Genomic DNA, 17,596 nt, shown 5'->3' on the forward strand with positions numbered 1-17,596 from the left:
TAAAATATGGCACACCTGATGAATGCAGGTGACCGGCCCTCAGTCTAGTTTACTTTTTCCATTTTCTTTATTAAATCCGATTAAGAGATTTAATGAGTTCTCACATTTCTGTCTCACTTTCTCCATACCTACCTGTCTCACTATTTCTACATCCATATCCTTGTCTCTGTTTTCGTTTATCTTCCTTTTTCTGCATCTCCATTTGGGTGGCTGTCTCTTTCTCCCTCTTTCTCTGTCTCTCTCCTGTCTCTCATTTTTGCTCTTTTCTGTCTCACTCTGTCATCTATCTCTCTGTCTCTCTGCTCTCCCCTCTCCCCTCCCCTCCTCCCCTCCTACCACCACTGCAAAAACACAGACCTTGGGTTCCAAGGGTCCCCAGCCCAGTCTCCCCACCACTCTTTTCTGCATCAAGGTCTTACCAAAAGTTCTTCATTTTCCCAACTGCTTTTCCTTTGTTGCCAACAGTCCCAATGAAGAAGGGGTTGTGGGGAGTCAGTGCTCCCCCAGGACCCCTTCAGTGCCACCCCAGGCCAGCCTTGGTCCCTCCTGCCCCTGTGAGGGCTTAAAGCAAAGGGAGTGAACCAGAGGCATCTGGTGACACTTTAAGCCAAAGCAGAGGGAAGGGGTGGGAAGAGGCCACCCTGTAAGGCCAGGCCTAGCCAGGGGTGTGTCCACAAAGCTAACAAGGTTACACTGAAGGAGGGACTAGCAAGGGAACGTTTGCTGAAAAGAAAAAAAAAAAATCAGGATGTGGAGAAATTCACCAGAAAAATCCAGGCAAGCTGCTATAGGAATACAGTGGAAGCTTTGAGAACTGCTCTAGGAATACACTGCAAGCTTTTGGAGGACTGGGGTAAAAAGGGGCTCTCTGGAAGGCAGGGATGTGGGAATTCACAGGGGCCCTGGTGCCCAGCCAACCTAGGTTTGAATCCCGGTTTGTTCTGAAGCTCTTCAGCTGTTGTCCTCAGGCAAAGTAGTTAATCTGTCTGTAACTTAGTTGCCTTAACTGCAATATAAGTTGAACATAGTTACCCCAAACAATTGTTAAAGAGTCAAACAAAATAGCAGAGCCTCACACCTGGCTTTGGAAAACCATCCTTATTCCCCATAATCATTGCCATTGTAGCTAACACTTCACCATGTGTGCCCCTCTATTGAAAGTACTTGACGCCTGATAACATTTAATTCTCATTTCACTGTAAGGTAAGACTAAAATTATCTCTATTCTAGAAATGAGACAACTGGGGCCCAGAAAATGAAGTAACTTGTAACTTCAAAGTTGCACAGCTAATTTACTCAATACACGCAAGCTCTCTGTACTTGATGGCTGGAAATCTTGATAAAATGTAACATCAAGCCCAGGTCTTATTTCTTCTTAAACTCTATAGTTACAGCACCGGAGCTGAGCAGAATATCTTTGGAAATCAGCAGCATATTATGCTCTAAAAACAAGTTGAGTTCCAGTTACAAGGAGCAGAGACCTGGAGAAAGAGATTTGTATCAGCCCCGTGTCACACATACCCACCCTCTCCCAGAACCTGAGCAGCTTGAGAGCAAGCTCCCATGCCACCCACTCAGGATGGTCCAGCCCAAAATCAAGGACTTTCAGGGTCGGAGGATCCAATGATCCTAATAAGTCCACGGTATCTAGCATGAAGTTGTTTTGCTTCCTTGACGTTTCTTTAATTTTTAAATTAATTAAACTTTCTATTTCACTGCAAAATAAGCAGTGTTGCTTCTTATGTTTTGTTTGGTGCTCCCCCCACCCCAGAAAAAAAAAAAAAATCCTTTCCTCTTCTGCCTCTCTCAGCTCGCTGGAGGGTTTGGCCTGACAAGTTGAGACTCCACTGTCCATTTGCCCCCCATCGCTTTTCTGTTCATGACCTATCTGCTGGACTCCTGTCTCCCCCCGGCGTTGGGACATCCATTTCCTCACGTTGTCTGCGGCTTTCCACACGGCCCTGTCATTCTTCTTCCATCTATCAAAGTTGCAGTTTCCTAGGGCAGCCATTTTGGCAGAGTCACAGAATTACAGAGGGTCTTAGCTTATTCTTATAAGTCAGCCAGGGCTTAGCTTACATAAATGGAGCAGTTTATTAGCCCAAAGAACTGCCCCTCTCTACTGGTAGTACATCAGAGGAGAAATTGTGCAGCTGGGGACCTCCTGACAACCTGAAATCACACAGGGTAAGCCAGCCCTAGCTCCACAGGGAAAAGGACCTTTTCCAAAGGGACCCTCTCCACTGAAGTTCTCTATTTGCAGTACAGATCCTCTAATATTAATACGCTGGGAAAGAAGAGGCAGATTTCCCTATGGAATTAAGTGGTCGAGAAATCCTTTTGTTAAGTGTTTTAGAGATCTCACCTCTGCTTTTGCCTTCCCTCCCTCCCACTTTGAAGAATCCTCTACAGCTAGGATCTGAAGACAAGTGAGGGGGAGACTTTAATAAAAGATAAAAGAATAGAGAAGAAAATGGGTTTGTTTATAAGTAGTTTGGCTTCTTTCTAGCTTGGCAGTTTTATTTAAGGTGGTGAAGAACAAGCAAGAACTCTATTAAGGAAGAATGTAAATCCAAAGAAAACAAGATATTTTTATCTCACACACATATTTAGGACAGGTTTTCTCCTCCTCCCACCTCCATTTTCTCTTAATCATATTTCCTAATATGACATTAGAATCTCACAGGGAACAGTGCAAACCCCAAGCTATTCCTGTCTGGGTCAGGCTGCATCCTAAAATCATAGGCACACAAGATTTTTTATCATTAACTCTGTTCCCTCACCTTACTTAACAGTTCTGATCCTGAAAAACCATGTGGAAATGAAATCTGGTCAATCATATCAGACTGTCAATGCATTGACAGCTTGATATTTTAAATGATCCATTTTGTAAATAAAAGTATTTGATTCAGACTAACTGTGTTTTTACCCTTCTTTACTCCCTCCCCCTCGACACACTGTCCTCTACACAACATACGTATACACTAATATTTTCCTTTCTATAAACCCAGAATTTTATTTATTTACAGTTTAAATCAGGGAACATCATCACAAATAATCATCTGCCTTGATCATCTGCTTTCTTTTACTCAGTTTACTCAGTCATTCAACAAACATTTCTTGAATCACTATGTACCCCAAGTATATGCCACTGCTACCAAGGGCTAGGAGTTGAAGAGACAAAAAGCATGAATGAACACAACCTTGCCCTGAGGAAGCTCATGCCCCAGTGGGGAATCCAATACAATAATGACTGCAAAACAGCGAGTGAAAGAGGCTGCAGCATCACTGAAAACAAGTATGAACTCAGTCCAGGAGCACTGGGAAATTTTTCATTTAAAAAACCTTTTTTTTTTTTAATTGAAGTAAAATTGGCATGTAACATTATAGAAGTTTCAGGTGCACAGCTTTATAATTTGGCATCTGTATACACTACAAAATGATCAACACTGAAGGTCTAGTTACCATCCGTCACCACACAATTGATCCTTCACCCATTTGGCTGACCCCCGAACCCCCTACCCCTTTGGTAACCACTAATTTGGTCTCTGTATCTACGAGTTCGTTTTTGTTCTGTTTTCTTTGTTCATTTGTTTGTTTCTTTGTTTGTTTTAGATTCCACATATGAGTGAAACTGTACAGTATTTGTCTTTTTCCTTCTGTGTGTGTGTGTGTGTGTGTATATATATATATATATATATACACAATGGAATATATATATCACATCTTCTTTATCCATCCATCCATTGATGGACATGGGTTATTTTCATATCTTGACTTGTAAATAATGCTGCAACAAACATAAGGGTACATATATATTTTTGAATTAGTGGCTCCACCAATTTATAGTCCCACCAACAGTATTAGAGGGTTCCCATTTCTCCACATCCTTGTCAACACTTGTTACTTCTTGTTCTTGAGAACAGCCGTTCTAACAGGTGCGAGGTGATATTTCACTGTGGTTTTGATATGCATCTCCCTAATAATTAGTGATGCTGGATATCTGTTCATGTGTCTGTTGGCCATTTGTATGTATTCTTTGAAAAACGTCTCTTCAGATCCTCTGCCTATTTTTTAATCAGGTTGTTTGGGTTTTTATTGTTGAGTTCTATGAGATCCTGATATATTTTGTATATTAAGCTCTTATCAGATATTTGATTTGCAAATATCTTCTTCCATTCAGTAAGTTACCTTTTAATTTTGATGATGGATTCCTTCACTGTGCAGAAGCTTTTTTGTTTGACAGAGTCCCATTTGTTTACTTTTGCTTCTGTTTCCCTTGCTTTTGGAGTCAGATCCACAAAAACATCACTAAGTCTGATGTCAAGGAGCTTACCACCTGTGTCTTCTTCTTGGAATTTTATGGTTTCAGGTCTTACATTCAAATCTTTAATCCATTTTGAGGTAATTTTTGTGTGTGGTGTAAGACAGGGGTCCAGTTTCATTCTTTGCATGTTGTTGCCCAGTTTTCTCAACACCATTTATTTAAGAGACTGTCCTTTCTCCATTTTATGTCCTTGGATCCTCTGTCATAAATTAACTGTACATATATGTGTCCATATATTTAATGCCAATATCATACTCTTTGATTACTATAGCTGTGTAGTAAAATCTAAAATCAAGGAGCATGATAACGCCAATTTTATTCTTATTCTCAAGATTGCTTTGGCTTTTGGGGATCTTTTGTGGCTCCGTACAAATTTTATAATTATTTGTTCTAGTCCTGTGAAAAATGCCATTGGAATCTTAATGGGGATTGCATTGACTTTGTAGATTGCTTTGGGTAGTATGGATATTTTCACAATATTAATTCTTCCAATTCATGGGCATGAAATATATTTCCATTTATTTGTGTCTTCTTCAATTTCTTTCATCAGAGTCCTATAGTTTTCAGTGTATAGGTCTTTCACCTCCTTGGTTAAATTTCTCCCTAGGTATTTTTTGTTTGTTTGTTTTTGATTGAACTGTAAATGGAATTGCTTTCTTGATTTCTTTTTCTGATACCTTGTTATTAGTGTATAGAAACTCCACAGATTTCTGTATATTGATTTTGTGTCCTGCAACTTTACTGACTTCATTTATTAGTTCTAACAGTTTTTCAGTGCAGTATTTAAGATTTTCTATATATAGTATCATGTCATCTGCAAATAGTGATGGTTTTACTTCTTTCTTTCCAGTTAGGATGCTTTTTTGTTTGCCTAAATAAGGCTTCTGATACTATGTTAAATAAAAGTGGCAAGAGTATGCATCCTTGTCTTGTTCTTGATCTTAGTGGAAAAGCTTTCAGCTTTCACCATTGAGCATGTTAGCTGTGGGTTTGTAATATATAGCCTTTATTATATGTTGAGGTATGTTCCCTCTATACCCACTTTTTTCCCCTCCATACCCACTTTGTTTAGAGCTTTTATCATAAATGGATGTCGGATTTTGACAAATGTTTTTTCTGCATCTACTGAGATGATAGTATGATTTTTATCCCTCACTTTGTTAATATGGTATGTCATGTTGACTGAGTTGCAAATGTTGAACCATCTTTGCATGTCACTTGATCATGATGTATGATCCTTTTAGTGTATTGTTGAATTTGACTTGCTAATATTTTGTCGACAATATGTGCATCTATATTCATCAAGGATATTAGCCTGTAATTTTCTTTTTTTGTGGTATCCTTGTCTGGTTTTGGTATCAGGGTAATGCTGACCTCATAAAATGAGTTTGGAAGCATTCTCTCCTCTTCAGTTTTTTGGAAGAATTTGAGAAGGATAGGTATTAAGTCTTCTTTGAATGTTTGATAGACTTCACCAGTGAAGACATTTGGTCCTGGACTTTGGTTTACTGGAAGATTTTTGATTACCGATTCAATGTACTTACTAGTAATCAGTTTATTCCAATTTCTTTTTCTTCATGATGCAATCTTGGCAGATTGTACATTTCTAGGAATTTATCCATTTCTTCTAGATTGTCCAATTTGTTGTCTTATAACTGTTTACAGTAGTCTCTTATGTTCCTTTCTATTTCTGTGGTATCAGTTGTAACTTCTCATCTTTCACTTCTGATTTTATTTGAGGAGTCTCTCTTTTTTATTAATTTGTCTAGCTAAAGGTTTGCCAATTTTGTTTATCATCTCAAAGAACCAGCTTTTAGCTTTATTGACCTTTTCTACTGTCTTTTTAGTCTCTATTTCATTTACTTCTGCTGTGATCTTTATTATTTCTTTCCTTCTACTAACTTTGGGCTTCATTTGGTCTTTTTCTAGATCCTTTAAGTGTAAGGTTAGATTGTTTATATGAGATCTTTTCTTGTTTCCTGAGATAGGCCTGTATTGCTATGAACTTCCCTCTTAGAACCACTTATGCTGCATCCCATAGATTTTGGTATGTCATATTTCTGTTTTCATTTTCCTCTAGGTATTTTTTAATTTCTCCTTTGATTTCTTCAATGACCCATTGGTTATTCAATAATATGTTTAATCTCCACATTTTTTCCCCCAGTTTTCTTCTTGTAATTGATTTCTAGTTTTATACCATAGTGGTCAGAAGAGATGCTTGATCAATTTTCTTGAATTTATTGAGACTTCTTTTGTGACCTAACATGTGATCTGTCCTGGAAAATGGTCCATGTGTACTTGAGAAGAATGTGTATTCTGCTGCTTTGGGATGGAATGTTCTGTGTATATCTATTAAGTCCATCTGATTTAATGTGTTGTTTAAGGCAAAAGTTTCCTCATTGATTTTCTGTCTAGATGATCTCTATTCATTGATGTAAGTGGGGTGTTAAAGTCCCCTAGTATTATTGTAGTGCTTTCAATTTCTTCCTTTAGGTTCATTAATTTTCATTTTATATATTTTGGTGTTCCTATGTTGGGCGCATATATATGCATAACATTGGGTGCATATATATGTATAACATTTTTCGTAAGACTGGTTTAGTGGTGATGAACTTCTTTAGCTTTTGCTTATCTGGAAAACTTTTAATCTCTCCTTTAATTCTGAATGATAACTTGCCAGGTAGAGAATTCTTGGTTAAAGGTTTTTTTTCCTTTGGACACTTTGAATATGTCATGTCACTCCATTTTGGCCTTCAAAGTTTCTGCTGAAAAATCTGCTGATAATAGTCTTATGGGGTTTCCCTTGTACATAACAAGGTATCTTTCTTTTGCTGCTTTTAAGATTCTTTCTTTAACTTATATCATTTTCATTATAATGTGTCTTAGTGTGGATCTCTGTGGGTTCAACTTGTTTGGAAATCTCTGGGGTTCCGGGGCCTTGATGTCTGGTTCCTTCCCAAGATTAGGGAGGTTTTCAGCCATTTTTTCTTCAAGGAAGTTTTATGGCCCTCTTTCTCTTTTCCATTTGGGACCACTAAAATGTGAATGCTATTTCTGCCTGATGTTGTCCCAAAGTTCCCTTAAGGTATCTTTACTTTTTAAAATTCTTTTTTTCTTTTTGCTGCTCTAAGTGAGTTCCATTACTTTGTCTTCCAGCTCACTGGTCCATTCTTCTGCTTTATTCAGTCTGTTGTTGAATCCCTCTAGTGTATTTTTTCAGTTCAGTTTTTGTATTCTTCTGCTCTGTAACTGCTGTTTGGTACTTTCTTATATTTTCTGTCTCTTTGTTGAAATTCTCACTATGATCATCAATTCTCCCAAGTTCAGTGAGTATCCCTATGACCAATACTTAGAACTCTTTATCAGGTGGATTCCTGATCTCCATGTTATTAAGATCTTTTTCTGAGGTTTTGTCTTGTTCTTTCATTCAAAACTTATTCCTCTGTCTCTTCATTTTGCCTGACTCTCTGTGCTTGTTTTTATGTATTAGGCAAATCAGCTACTTCTCCCAATCTTGAAGGAGTGGCCCTGGGTAGGAGATGTCCCATGGGGCCCAGAAGCACAGTCTCCCCTGGCCACCAGAGCTGGGTGCCCAAGGGGCGTCCCCAGTGTGGTCTGGGCATGCCCACTTACTGTGGCATGGGTATGGGGGGGTGCTCTCATCTAGCTCAGCTGTGACATGCAGCTGTGGCATGGGGATGGGTGGGGCTCTCAGCAGGGTACACCTCCCAACACTAGCACATTAGAGGGAGAGTTACAAAGTGGCTCCCACCAGCATTGGCATTAGTAAGGTAGAAGAAGATCACAAAATGGTACTCACTTGTGTGTCTGTCCCAGGGAGAGTCCCAGCAGGTCCCTGCCTCTCCAGCTCATGCCTTAAGATTAGCAAGTGGGTCTCCCTCACATATGGTCCAGGCAGTTTTCAAACTGGTGTTTTCTGCTCTGGATCCCAGGGTGACTGAGTATGTGCAGGAGCCCTTTAAGAGTGGATTCTTCTTCCCCTACAGTACTATGGTTTTCCTGGACATAATCCCCATTGTTTTTCAAACCCAGGCATTTGGGGGCTTCATCTCTCCTGTACAGGACCTAAGGGTTGGGGTTCCTGATGTGGAGCACAAAGCCCTCACTCCTTATGGGAAAATTCCACGTTTTCTTAAATACCTCTCAATTTTGGATCACTGTTCCTGGAGTGGGGTTTTGTGTGTGTGTGAGACACTGTGTCTCTGCTCCTCCTACCCATCTCCATGCTGCCTTTTTATCCCTTATTGTGGAGGCTCTGTTCATCCAGTCTTCAGGTCTTTTTTAGAGGAAACTATTCCATGTATAGTTGTTGCTTTGTTGCGTCCGATGGAGGAGGTGAACTCAGGATCTCCCTACACCACCATCTTGAACCAGGAAGTCTCAAGGAAGTGAAATCTTAAAGGATGAATAGATGCCTACCAAGAGAACAAACAGGTACAGTGCATTTGGGGCAGAAGAAACAACAGATACCATGACAAAAAGGTAGAGGAGTATACTTCAGGAACCATAAGTTTAGTTCTGGAACTCTTTCACTTGGTAAATACTTAATGGTGACTTTTCTACCATGAGCCCTGAATGGATCTCAGTGCATAAATATGGCAGAGCAAGACGAGGTCCCTGTCCCATGGAGCTTACATGCTTCTGGGGAGACAGATACTAAACACGTTTATAAGAAGAAACAGGATAATTTCAGTTGGAACTATTATTTTTAAAAAATACAAAAAAGGGTAAAGTGTGCTAGAGGAAGGGAAGGGTGGGTTTAGAGGGTGATCTAGACTGAGCTGTCAGAGAAGGCTTATCTGAGATGGTAAATTTTAACTCAGACAAGATGAGAATGAGGAGGTAAGACTGATGGGTGGAACATTAGAAAAGGACTCGGTGGGGAAGTAGAAGTTTGAGTAACTGAGTAGATGGTGATTCTTTTAAAATGACAGTTAGAAGGACCATGCGGGAGGAGATGAGTAAGGGATCTTGAAAATCTTTGAAAGAGTTTGGACTTCATTCTGGCTGTTAAGCAAATGAGTGAAGAGTTTGAGGTCAAGAATGACTTTTCAGATGTGTCTTCAGAAAGATGGTTCTGGCATTTCTGGAAAGATGGATTGAATGGATTTGATAAATATGCATACATACAACTGAAACAAAAGTTTCAGAAAATAGTACTTACCCATGTAAGTGTGGTGCACTCTATTTTCTGTTTTATTCTATTACATTTTTTAGTGATGTGATCAACTCAATAAATTGATTTCAGGACCACCAAATGGGTTGCAACCCATGGTTTGAAAAACATTGGGTTAGAATACAGCTGCACTAGAAATGGCAAGAGGTAGCTTTCTTCTTATTTCCCAGTATGGGGCACAATAGTTGGGATGCCCCATAAAACTCATGAGTGGTAGAACAAGTTCCTTGCTTTTAACACGACTATATTTTTTAGAAAGTATTCTTGTGAAGTTCCCATTAACTTATATCATTAATTAAAGATGCCACAACTCCCATTATTAATTACATTATAGAGTAAAACAAAGAAGAGGCACTTTAAAAACTAGCTTCCTAATAGTATCTAGGCTTAAGTTTTCTTCCATCTCTCTTGTCTTTAAAAATAAAAGACCCAAAATGCCTAAGGGCACATGTCAGTTGTGTGAGGATACCACAAATCAGACACAGCAAGGGCCTGAAATTTATCATAGAAATCTGGCTGAGAGGCTGATTAACAATCAGAGAGTTGCTAAAACTAGGACTCCCACAGTTTTGCATTGGGTTCAGTTTTTACTGTAAAGAAATTTCACCATAATCAAAGCTCTATTTTGAATCTGCTTATTTTGGTTCTATACTTGTAGCCTAATCATATATAGCAAGCAAATAGAGCCCCATGATGACAGCCATTTCTCTCTGAAATCACTCACAGATAAATGTGTCTTTGCCATAGACCATTAATACAACAATGTGTTATTTAACATAAACCCCATCCCTACCCCAAGCCTTTCAATGTGTTACTTTTGTTTTCTCTAAAATATGAGAATTTCCCTTTCCCCAAGAAAGAGAAAAATCAATTCTCCTCCACCATATGTGGGCTTCCAACACATATTGCTGCATCTGCTGCCTTGTGGATCTTCAGTTTGTAGCAGCTGATACATGTCCTGAGTCTCTTTTTCTACTTCCAAGAAACTCCACATTCTGGTACCTCAGCATGTTTTTCTACATACTGTAATCTTTTCTAACAGTTGTTCCCAAAGCTACACCAGAACCACCTGGATGGCTTGTTAAAAACACATCAAGGGCTCCACCCACCAGAGTTTCTGATTCAGAAGATTTCAGGTGGGCCTGAGAATTTACATTTCTAGCAAGCTCCCGGGTGCCGCTGGTACTACTCGTCAAGAAAGGCTGCTCGTAAAAGTAATGGTTTCAGCTCCATTAAGCTACCCCTCCTTTTTACAGCTGCTATTGACTGTAGCATTTAGTAAGTGTTTGCAGGATAAATTTTTAAAATAATTATCAGTTGAACTCATAAGACCTACAGGAACTTTCATGATCATGAAAAAAAAAACCCAACTGTACTAATTTCCTTACTGGATATGTATTAAAGAAATGTACTTGAAATTAAATGAAGTACAGGAACCCAAGCCTTCCCTTCTGTACTATTATCAACTATCAACCAAAAACTAGAAAGTGCGTTCCTGAATTCCATGTTACCCTTTATCAGTATATATAGAAAGATCCTTGATTCTGAATTGTTCTTTCTCTTTTATGAAAGAAGCCTTACATAAACATTGTTTAATGTTGCATCCCAAGAAATTTTATATGGATTCACTAGCTTCCGCACTCTGGGGAAATGTTTTGTCTGCACTAGATGGCAGTGTAATCCTGAAATTTGAAACCTAAGCTAAGGCATCGGACTAGAATCTGATTTCCAGTCTTTAAGTAGACAACTTTGATTTTATGCAAATATTCCATTCATGGTTATTCCCATATGTATATATTGGAGTATTATAATTGATTCCATTTGGGGGTTGCTATCAGAATAAATGCGCAAATACAATGCACTCTGATTGTTCTGAAAGTCTTTTGAAGGAGAAAGACATTAAATGCACAATTAAATTTAACTCTGCCCCAAGAGGTAAGCCATCCACTCTGTCCCCCTCACCACCACCAAACTGAGCCTTACAACTAAGCAGGCCATCCCCAAGGTTAAGAGTATGGGCTCTGAAACCAAACTAGTTAGGTTCAACTCAGCACTACCCACTTCTAGCTGGGAAACTCCGAAGAGTTTGCTAATCTCCCTGTGACTCAGTTTCCTCATGTGTCGATATGAATAATAAAAGCATCCACCTTATAGGTATATTTTAAGGGTTAAACCAGAGTTTAACATGGTGCCTGGAACTCAATAAATTTCAGCTACAAACGTTTTTGTTACTGTAACTCACTCTCCTAAACATAATTCTACCACTCAGTCCCACTCAGTCCCACTCTGCTGGGCAAGCTGTGGCTAATTGAGATCTCCTTAGAAAAACTTTCCCTGTGTGGGTTGTACGGTGGTGCTAGAAGCTGAAAACTCCCAGGCAATGTACAACTACTGGAAAACCCACCTACAGCTATCAAAGTAAACCAGTCGGAAACCCCCTCCTCCCTGCCATACTCACATCTTTGGCTGTTTGCTACACTTTTATGTTTCTTCCTCCTACAAAACTGCCCTTAATAAGCCCTGTAAGCTCAGTTCAGCATCAATAAAACCTTCTCTTTCATAATGTTGTGTGGTTCTTCAAGAACATCTATCATCATAATCTCCTTTGTATCTCACAACAAGCCAACAAGATAGATGTGACCATCCTGTTTTCCTGGTGAAGATGGAAGGGAGCTGCCTAAGTTCATGGTGACAATGGAGGTACCCAAGTCTATTGACTGAATCTGGAACAGATACAACAATGAAACTGCTGCTTACTATATACATATATATCTATATCTGTATATAATCAGTTTCTTCATTTTAGAAGTAATATGTGATCATTATAGAAAAGTAGAAAATATAGACATAGAGAAGGAAAAAGAAAAATATCACTCAGTGAGACAACTCACCGTTACCATTTTAGGGTATTTTTTCCAGTTCCTTTTCTATGCGCAAGTTGTGATCATATTCTACATAGTTTCACAACCTCTGTAAATACACGTCACGAAGAACGTAGCATTTTCTTTCCCCAAATTTAAATGCAGTGATGTGGCATGTACAGAATAGAAAGCAAAGCCCAGGTGTAGGAACTTAGCCCTGAAGTCAAGATTACACCTTTTAATTCTTACTGCTGTAACCTCTGAAGAACAACTGTACAGAAAGGACCATTGAGTAACTGGGGCAGATTCTTCCAGCAGCTCATGGTTTTTGAAAGACATTCCTTTTCTCACCCAAAGCCATGTGGGACCATAAACTCACAACCAACTGACTAACCACAAAGCAGCAGAGGTGTGGCAGGCATTCCAGAGACAGCAGGGCCACCGCAGGGGAACCATGCCTCCTGCCATTCCTGCGTTTCAAATATCCCCGAAGCCGTGACTGATGCCAGGAATAGCAATGGCAACTGACACATGGGCAGGTGATAAAGAGTCTTTGTCCTTAAGGGCTGACCTTAGAGCCCCCGCAAGCTGAAAGGGCTCTGGCATTAGCACAGTGATTCCAGGCAGCCGTCTGTCCAGAATGGACCAGGAGGAGTGGACAGATGGGCAGGGAGTACAGAGATGCTGACAGAGGTTCAGGATCGGGACCACTGGTGTCATCCCCGTCTGTCTGGACCAAGGGCTTCTCCCAGGCTTCCGGGGCTTTTTCTAGAAGTGCAAAATAAGGAGGATATGGGAGAAGGGATCCCTCTACCATGCCAGGAACTGCTTCATGCTTTAAAAAGACGTCATCCCCTTCAATCTACACAACTCACTGCCATTTTATAGGGGAGGTGAGTGAGGCTCAAAGGGGTTAGAACACTTGCTAAGGGACACAGAGGGCACGCCAAACCTAAGTTTGGTTTATCTGACACCAAAGCCAATGTTCTTCCTATAATTTGTTGCTTCTGAGTCCACACACACACACACACTCACACACATGCAAAGTAAGCTTAAGTACATTTTCCATCTCACTGTGCATCTAATCCTTCACGATTATTTTCCTTTCTTCATAAACCCCCAAGCTTACAGGGTAGTATAATTATTTCCCTGTTTCCATCATTTGTCCACATTTTAAAAAGTAGAAATGTAGTCTATATTAGAAATTTTAAAAATGAATAAATAAACCCCAAGCTAAGAACTCCTTCAAGAGCTGATAAAATTTGCCCTTGTACAGGTCACCAACTTGGTGCCCTAATTGAGTGAGCTGAGACCAAAGGTTTACATCACTGGTGCTTTGCTAAAAACTACAAAAAGTAGTAGTAAAGGTCTTTTCTATATTTTCATGTGGTTCTGTTCATATCAAAATTTGTCTCAAATTTTAAACTCTCACAGGTTAGGGACCTCAATTATTTATAACCTCTCTTCCTTTATGACCTACTGCAGCCAGCATTCGTATATTCTTCAGCACTCAGAACTTCAAGCAACACCATATTTAAAGCACAGTGCTGGGTACTAAGGAAGTTTTCAGAGCCAAATAACACTTTATCGGCCCTCAAGGAAGAAGGGCACACACACACACATACACACACACACACACACATCCCAAAACTGTGAAGCACGCTTTGGCCTAAAAGGACCCCTGAATGAAAATAAATAGAACCACAAAGTGTTCTAGAGACAGAAAGGTAAAACTAACTGTTACTGTCTAGAAAGATTCAAGAGCATTTCACAGAGGAAGTGACATTTTAACATGACCTTGAGGAACGAATCAGATTTTACAGGCAGAGAAGGGCAGAAAGGGTGACAAGGCAGTTGGAATAAGGAGAGCAAAACCCCAGAGGCATCATGATGCGAGGCATGTACTTAATTATGTCAAAGGCATGACTTCACTTTTTGAAAATATTATTTGTGTGTCATTATGAACCCAGGGGTTGAGAAAACTAGTCATTAAACCACACTTGGTAAATAAATAGATAAGATCCCTAACAATGTTTATTACTGTCTTCTGTTAGGCTGCCTATCACATTCACATTTTGTCACTGGAAAACAAATCAGCAATCCATTTGCTGCCATGGAAAAGGTAGAAGTAAGAGTTTCAATGGTAGGGTGGCACAGTTCCAGGAGAAACTTTTTGTTGTCTGCAAAGGCTTCTCAGTTTGAGAATTTCATCAAGACAAAAGGAATATCAGGTGCCTGATGCCAGGAGCAAGGGTAAAGGAGGCATGATGTCTTCACTAGGACACACAAGTTATTTGCTACCACTTAAATTACAACTTATTTTTTCCCTTTAATATCAGTATTAGGCTACGAAGCCTGCCTTAGGTCAGGGGCTAGGAAGGGTCGATGGCATAACCAGTTAGCAATGCTTTCATTTCCTTGGGGGAAAGCAAATCAGTAAATAACGATCTACATTACTTTAAAAAATAACAGTCCAAAAGAATCCTGGGTACATACTAAGCGATGGCTTCAGCCTGCAAGAGTGAAGGCACACAGCCAAGAACGGGAGATGTGCTGTGTGCAGGGAAAAGATCTGAAATTGAAGGTGCTCTGAATGGTGAAATAAGCTCTGGATTGAAGCTCAAACGAGAGACGGGGTAAAGGCAGAGTGCAGCCGGAGCAACCCAAATGGAAATAAGCATGCCCATGGCGGATTTCCTAAAACCTATTCAGTCAAGTAGAACGAAATAATAAAGAAGCAACAAAAGAATAAATGACCTAGAATTATTGGCCTCTCCAAGCAGAACTTGCTACAGAGAGTTGGTTTCAGGAGCAGATGTGGAGAAACTGCAGCCCCACCAGGCTTTCATCACTGTAGATGCTCTTATAAGCTTTGTCATCTGACAGGATACTGCTGAAAGCCAGAAGAACGTGTAAAACATTATTCAAGAATCACAGGAATCTGTCTCTTGGTACAATACTGGGAAATGTCATTTGGCTATAGATTTGTGCCATAATAAGGTTGTCCATAAATACAGACTATAAACACAGATGGCAAGATATAAATAACTTTGATATTATATCCAGAGGCTAAATGATAGATCCTTGGTGTGTTATTGTGAGACGTTATTTTAAAAGAAAATCCATGAAGTTAGGTGACCCTCACTGGACTATAAATAATGGTAAAAAGAGAGGTTTTTTTAAAAGAAATTGAAAGATTATAAAAAGCCTCAGGGTTTTGATGTGTTGCCCACAAGGCCCACCATATTCATTTCTATCGTCTGTGTCCAGAGTCACACTGGCAACAAATTCAGCTGTAACTTGTATACTTGCCATTCATGCGTTTCCTTTAAAAATAAATGTTTCCTGCCAAGCCTAAGTACCACTGTTTTCTCAAATGAGAAATAGTGAAAGTAATCTTAATACAAGAGTTTTCCCTTTGGGGACTATAGCCTTCCTCTGAGCACCCTTCTACAGCACCCTTCCCAGCCCTTCCCTGCAAGCCCCACCCCCTCCACGAAGCTCCTCCCACCCTGAACCTCCAGCCAGGTGTTCTGCATTCTTTTTTTTTTTTTTGAGGGTTTTATATTTTTATCTTTTTTTTTTTTTAATGTTTATGGAGTATAATTGCTTTACAATGGTGTGTTAGTTTCTGCTTCATAACAAAGTGAATCAGCTATACATGTACATATATCCACATACCTCTTCCCTCTTGCATCTCCTTCCCTCCCACCCTCCTTATCCAACCCCTCTAGGTGGTCACAAAGCACTGAGCTGATCTCCCTGTGCTATGCGGCTGCTTTCCACTAGCTATCTATTCTACATTTGGTAGTGTATATATGTCCATGCCACTCTATCACTTTGTTCCAGCTTACCCTTCCCCCTTCCCGTGTCCTCAAGTCCATTCTCTAGTAGGTCTGCGTCTTTATTCCCGTTCTGCCCCAGGTTCGCTTTTTTTTTTTCGATTCCATATATATGTGTTATCATACGGTATTTGTTTTTCTCTTCTGACTTACTTCATTCTGCATGACAGACTCTAGGTCCATCCACCTCACTACAAATAACTCAAATTTGTTTGTTTTTCTGGCTGAGTAATATTCCACTGTATATATGTGCCACATCTTCTTTATCCATTCATCTGTCAATGGACACGTAGGTTGCTTCCATGTCCTGGCTATTGTAAATAGAGCTGCAATGAACACTGTGGTACCTGAATCTTTTTGAATTATGCTTTTCTCAGGGTACATGCCCAGTAGTGGGATTGCTGGGTCATATGGTAGTTCTATTTTTAGTTTTTTAAGGAACCTCCATACTGTTCTCCATAGTGGCTATATCAATTTACATTCCCACCAACAGTGCAAGAGGGTTCCCTTTCCTCCACACCCTCTCCAGCATTTATTGTTTGTGGATTTTTTGATGATGGCCATTCTGACTGGTGTGAAGTGATACCTCATTGTAGTTTTGATTTGCATTTCTCTAATGATTAATGATGTTGAGCATTCTTTCATGTGTTTGTTGGCAATCTGTATGTCTTCTTTGGAGAAATGTCTATTTAGGTCTTCTGCCCATTTTAGGATTGGGTTGTTTGTTTTTTTGATATTGAGTTGCATGAGCTGCTTGTAAATTTTAGAGATTAATCCTTTGTCAGTTGCTTCATTTGCAAATATTTTCTCCCATTCTGAGGGTTGTCTTTTCATCTTGTTTATGGTTTCCTTTGCTGTGCAAAAGCTTTTAAGTTTCATTAGGTCCCATTTGTTTATTTCTGTTTTTATTTCCATTTCTGTAGGAGGTGGGTCAAAAAGGATCTTGCTGCGATGTATGTCATAGAGTGATCTGCCTATGTTTTCTTCTAAGAGTTTTATAGTGTCTGGCCTTACATTTAGGTCTTTAATCCATTTTCAGTTTATTTTTGTGTATGGTGTTAGGGAGTGTTCTAATTTCATTCTTTTACATGTAGCTGTCTAGTTTTCCCAGCACCACTTATTGAAGAGGCTGTCTTTTCTCCACTGGATATTCTTGCCTCCTTTATCAAAGATAAGGTGACCATATGTGTCTGGCTTTATCTCTGGTCTTTCTATCCTGTTCCATTGATCTATATTTCTGTTTTTGTGCCAGTACCATACTGTCTTGATTACTGTGGCTTTGTAGCATAGTCTGAAGTCCGGTAGCCTGATTCCTACAGCTCCGTTTTTCTTTCTCAAGATTGCTTTGGCTATTCGGGGTCTTTTGTGT

At 39.6% G+C, this 17,596-nt stretch overlaps 1 protein-coding gene across 1 annotated transcript in view; it reads right to left on the reverse strand.

Moving 5' to 3' along the window:
* Positions 1–11,795, reverse strand: part of COL9A1 (collagen type IX alpha 1 chain) — a 95,470-nt gene extending 83,675 nt beyond the window's left edge. Inside the window, exon 1 of the mRNA XM_082405062.1 lies at positions 420–11,795. Coding sequence (XP_082261188.1) covers positions 420–433 — 14 coding nt within the window. The 5' untranslated portion in view covers positions 434–11,795. The remainder of the gene's footprint in view (positions 1–419) is intronic.
* Between the last annotated feature and the right edge of the window lie 5,801 nt (positions 11,796–17,596).

Source organism: Balaenoptera borealis (genome assembly GCF_965194805.1).
Source record: "Balaenoptera borealis genome assembly, chromosome: 9".
Classification (NCBI taxonomy): Eukaryota; Metazoa; Chordata; class Mammalia; order Artiodactyla; family Balaenopteridae; genus Balaenoptera; species Balaenoptera borealis.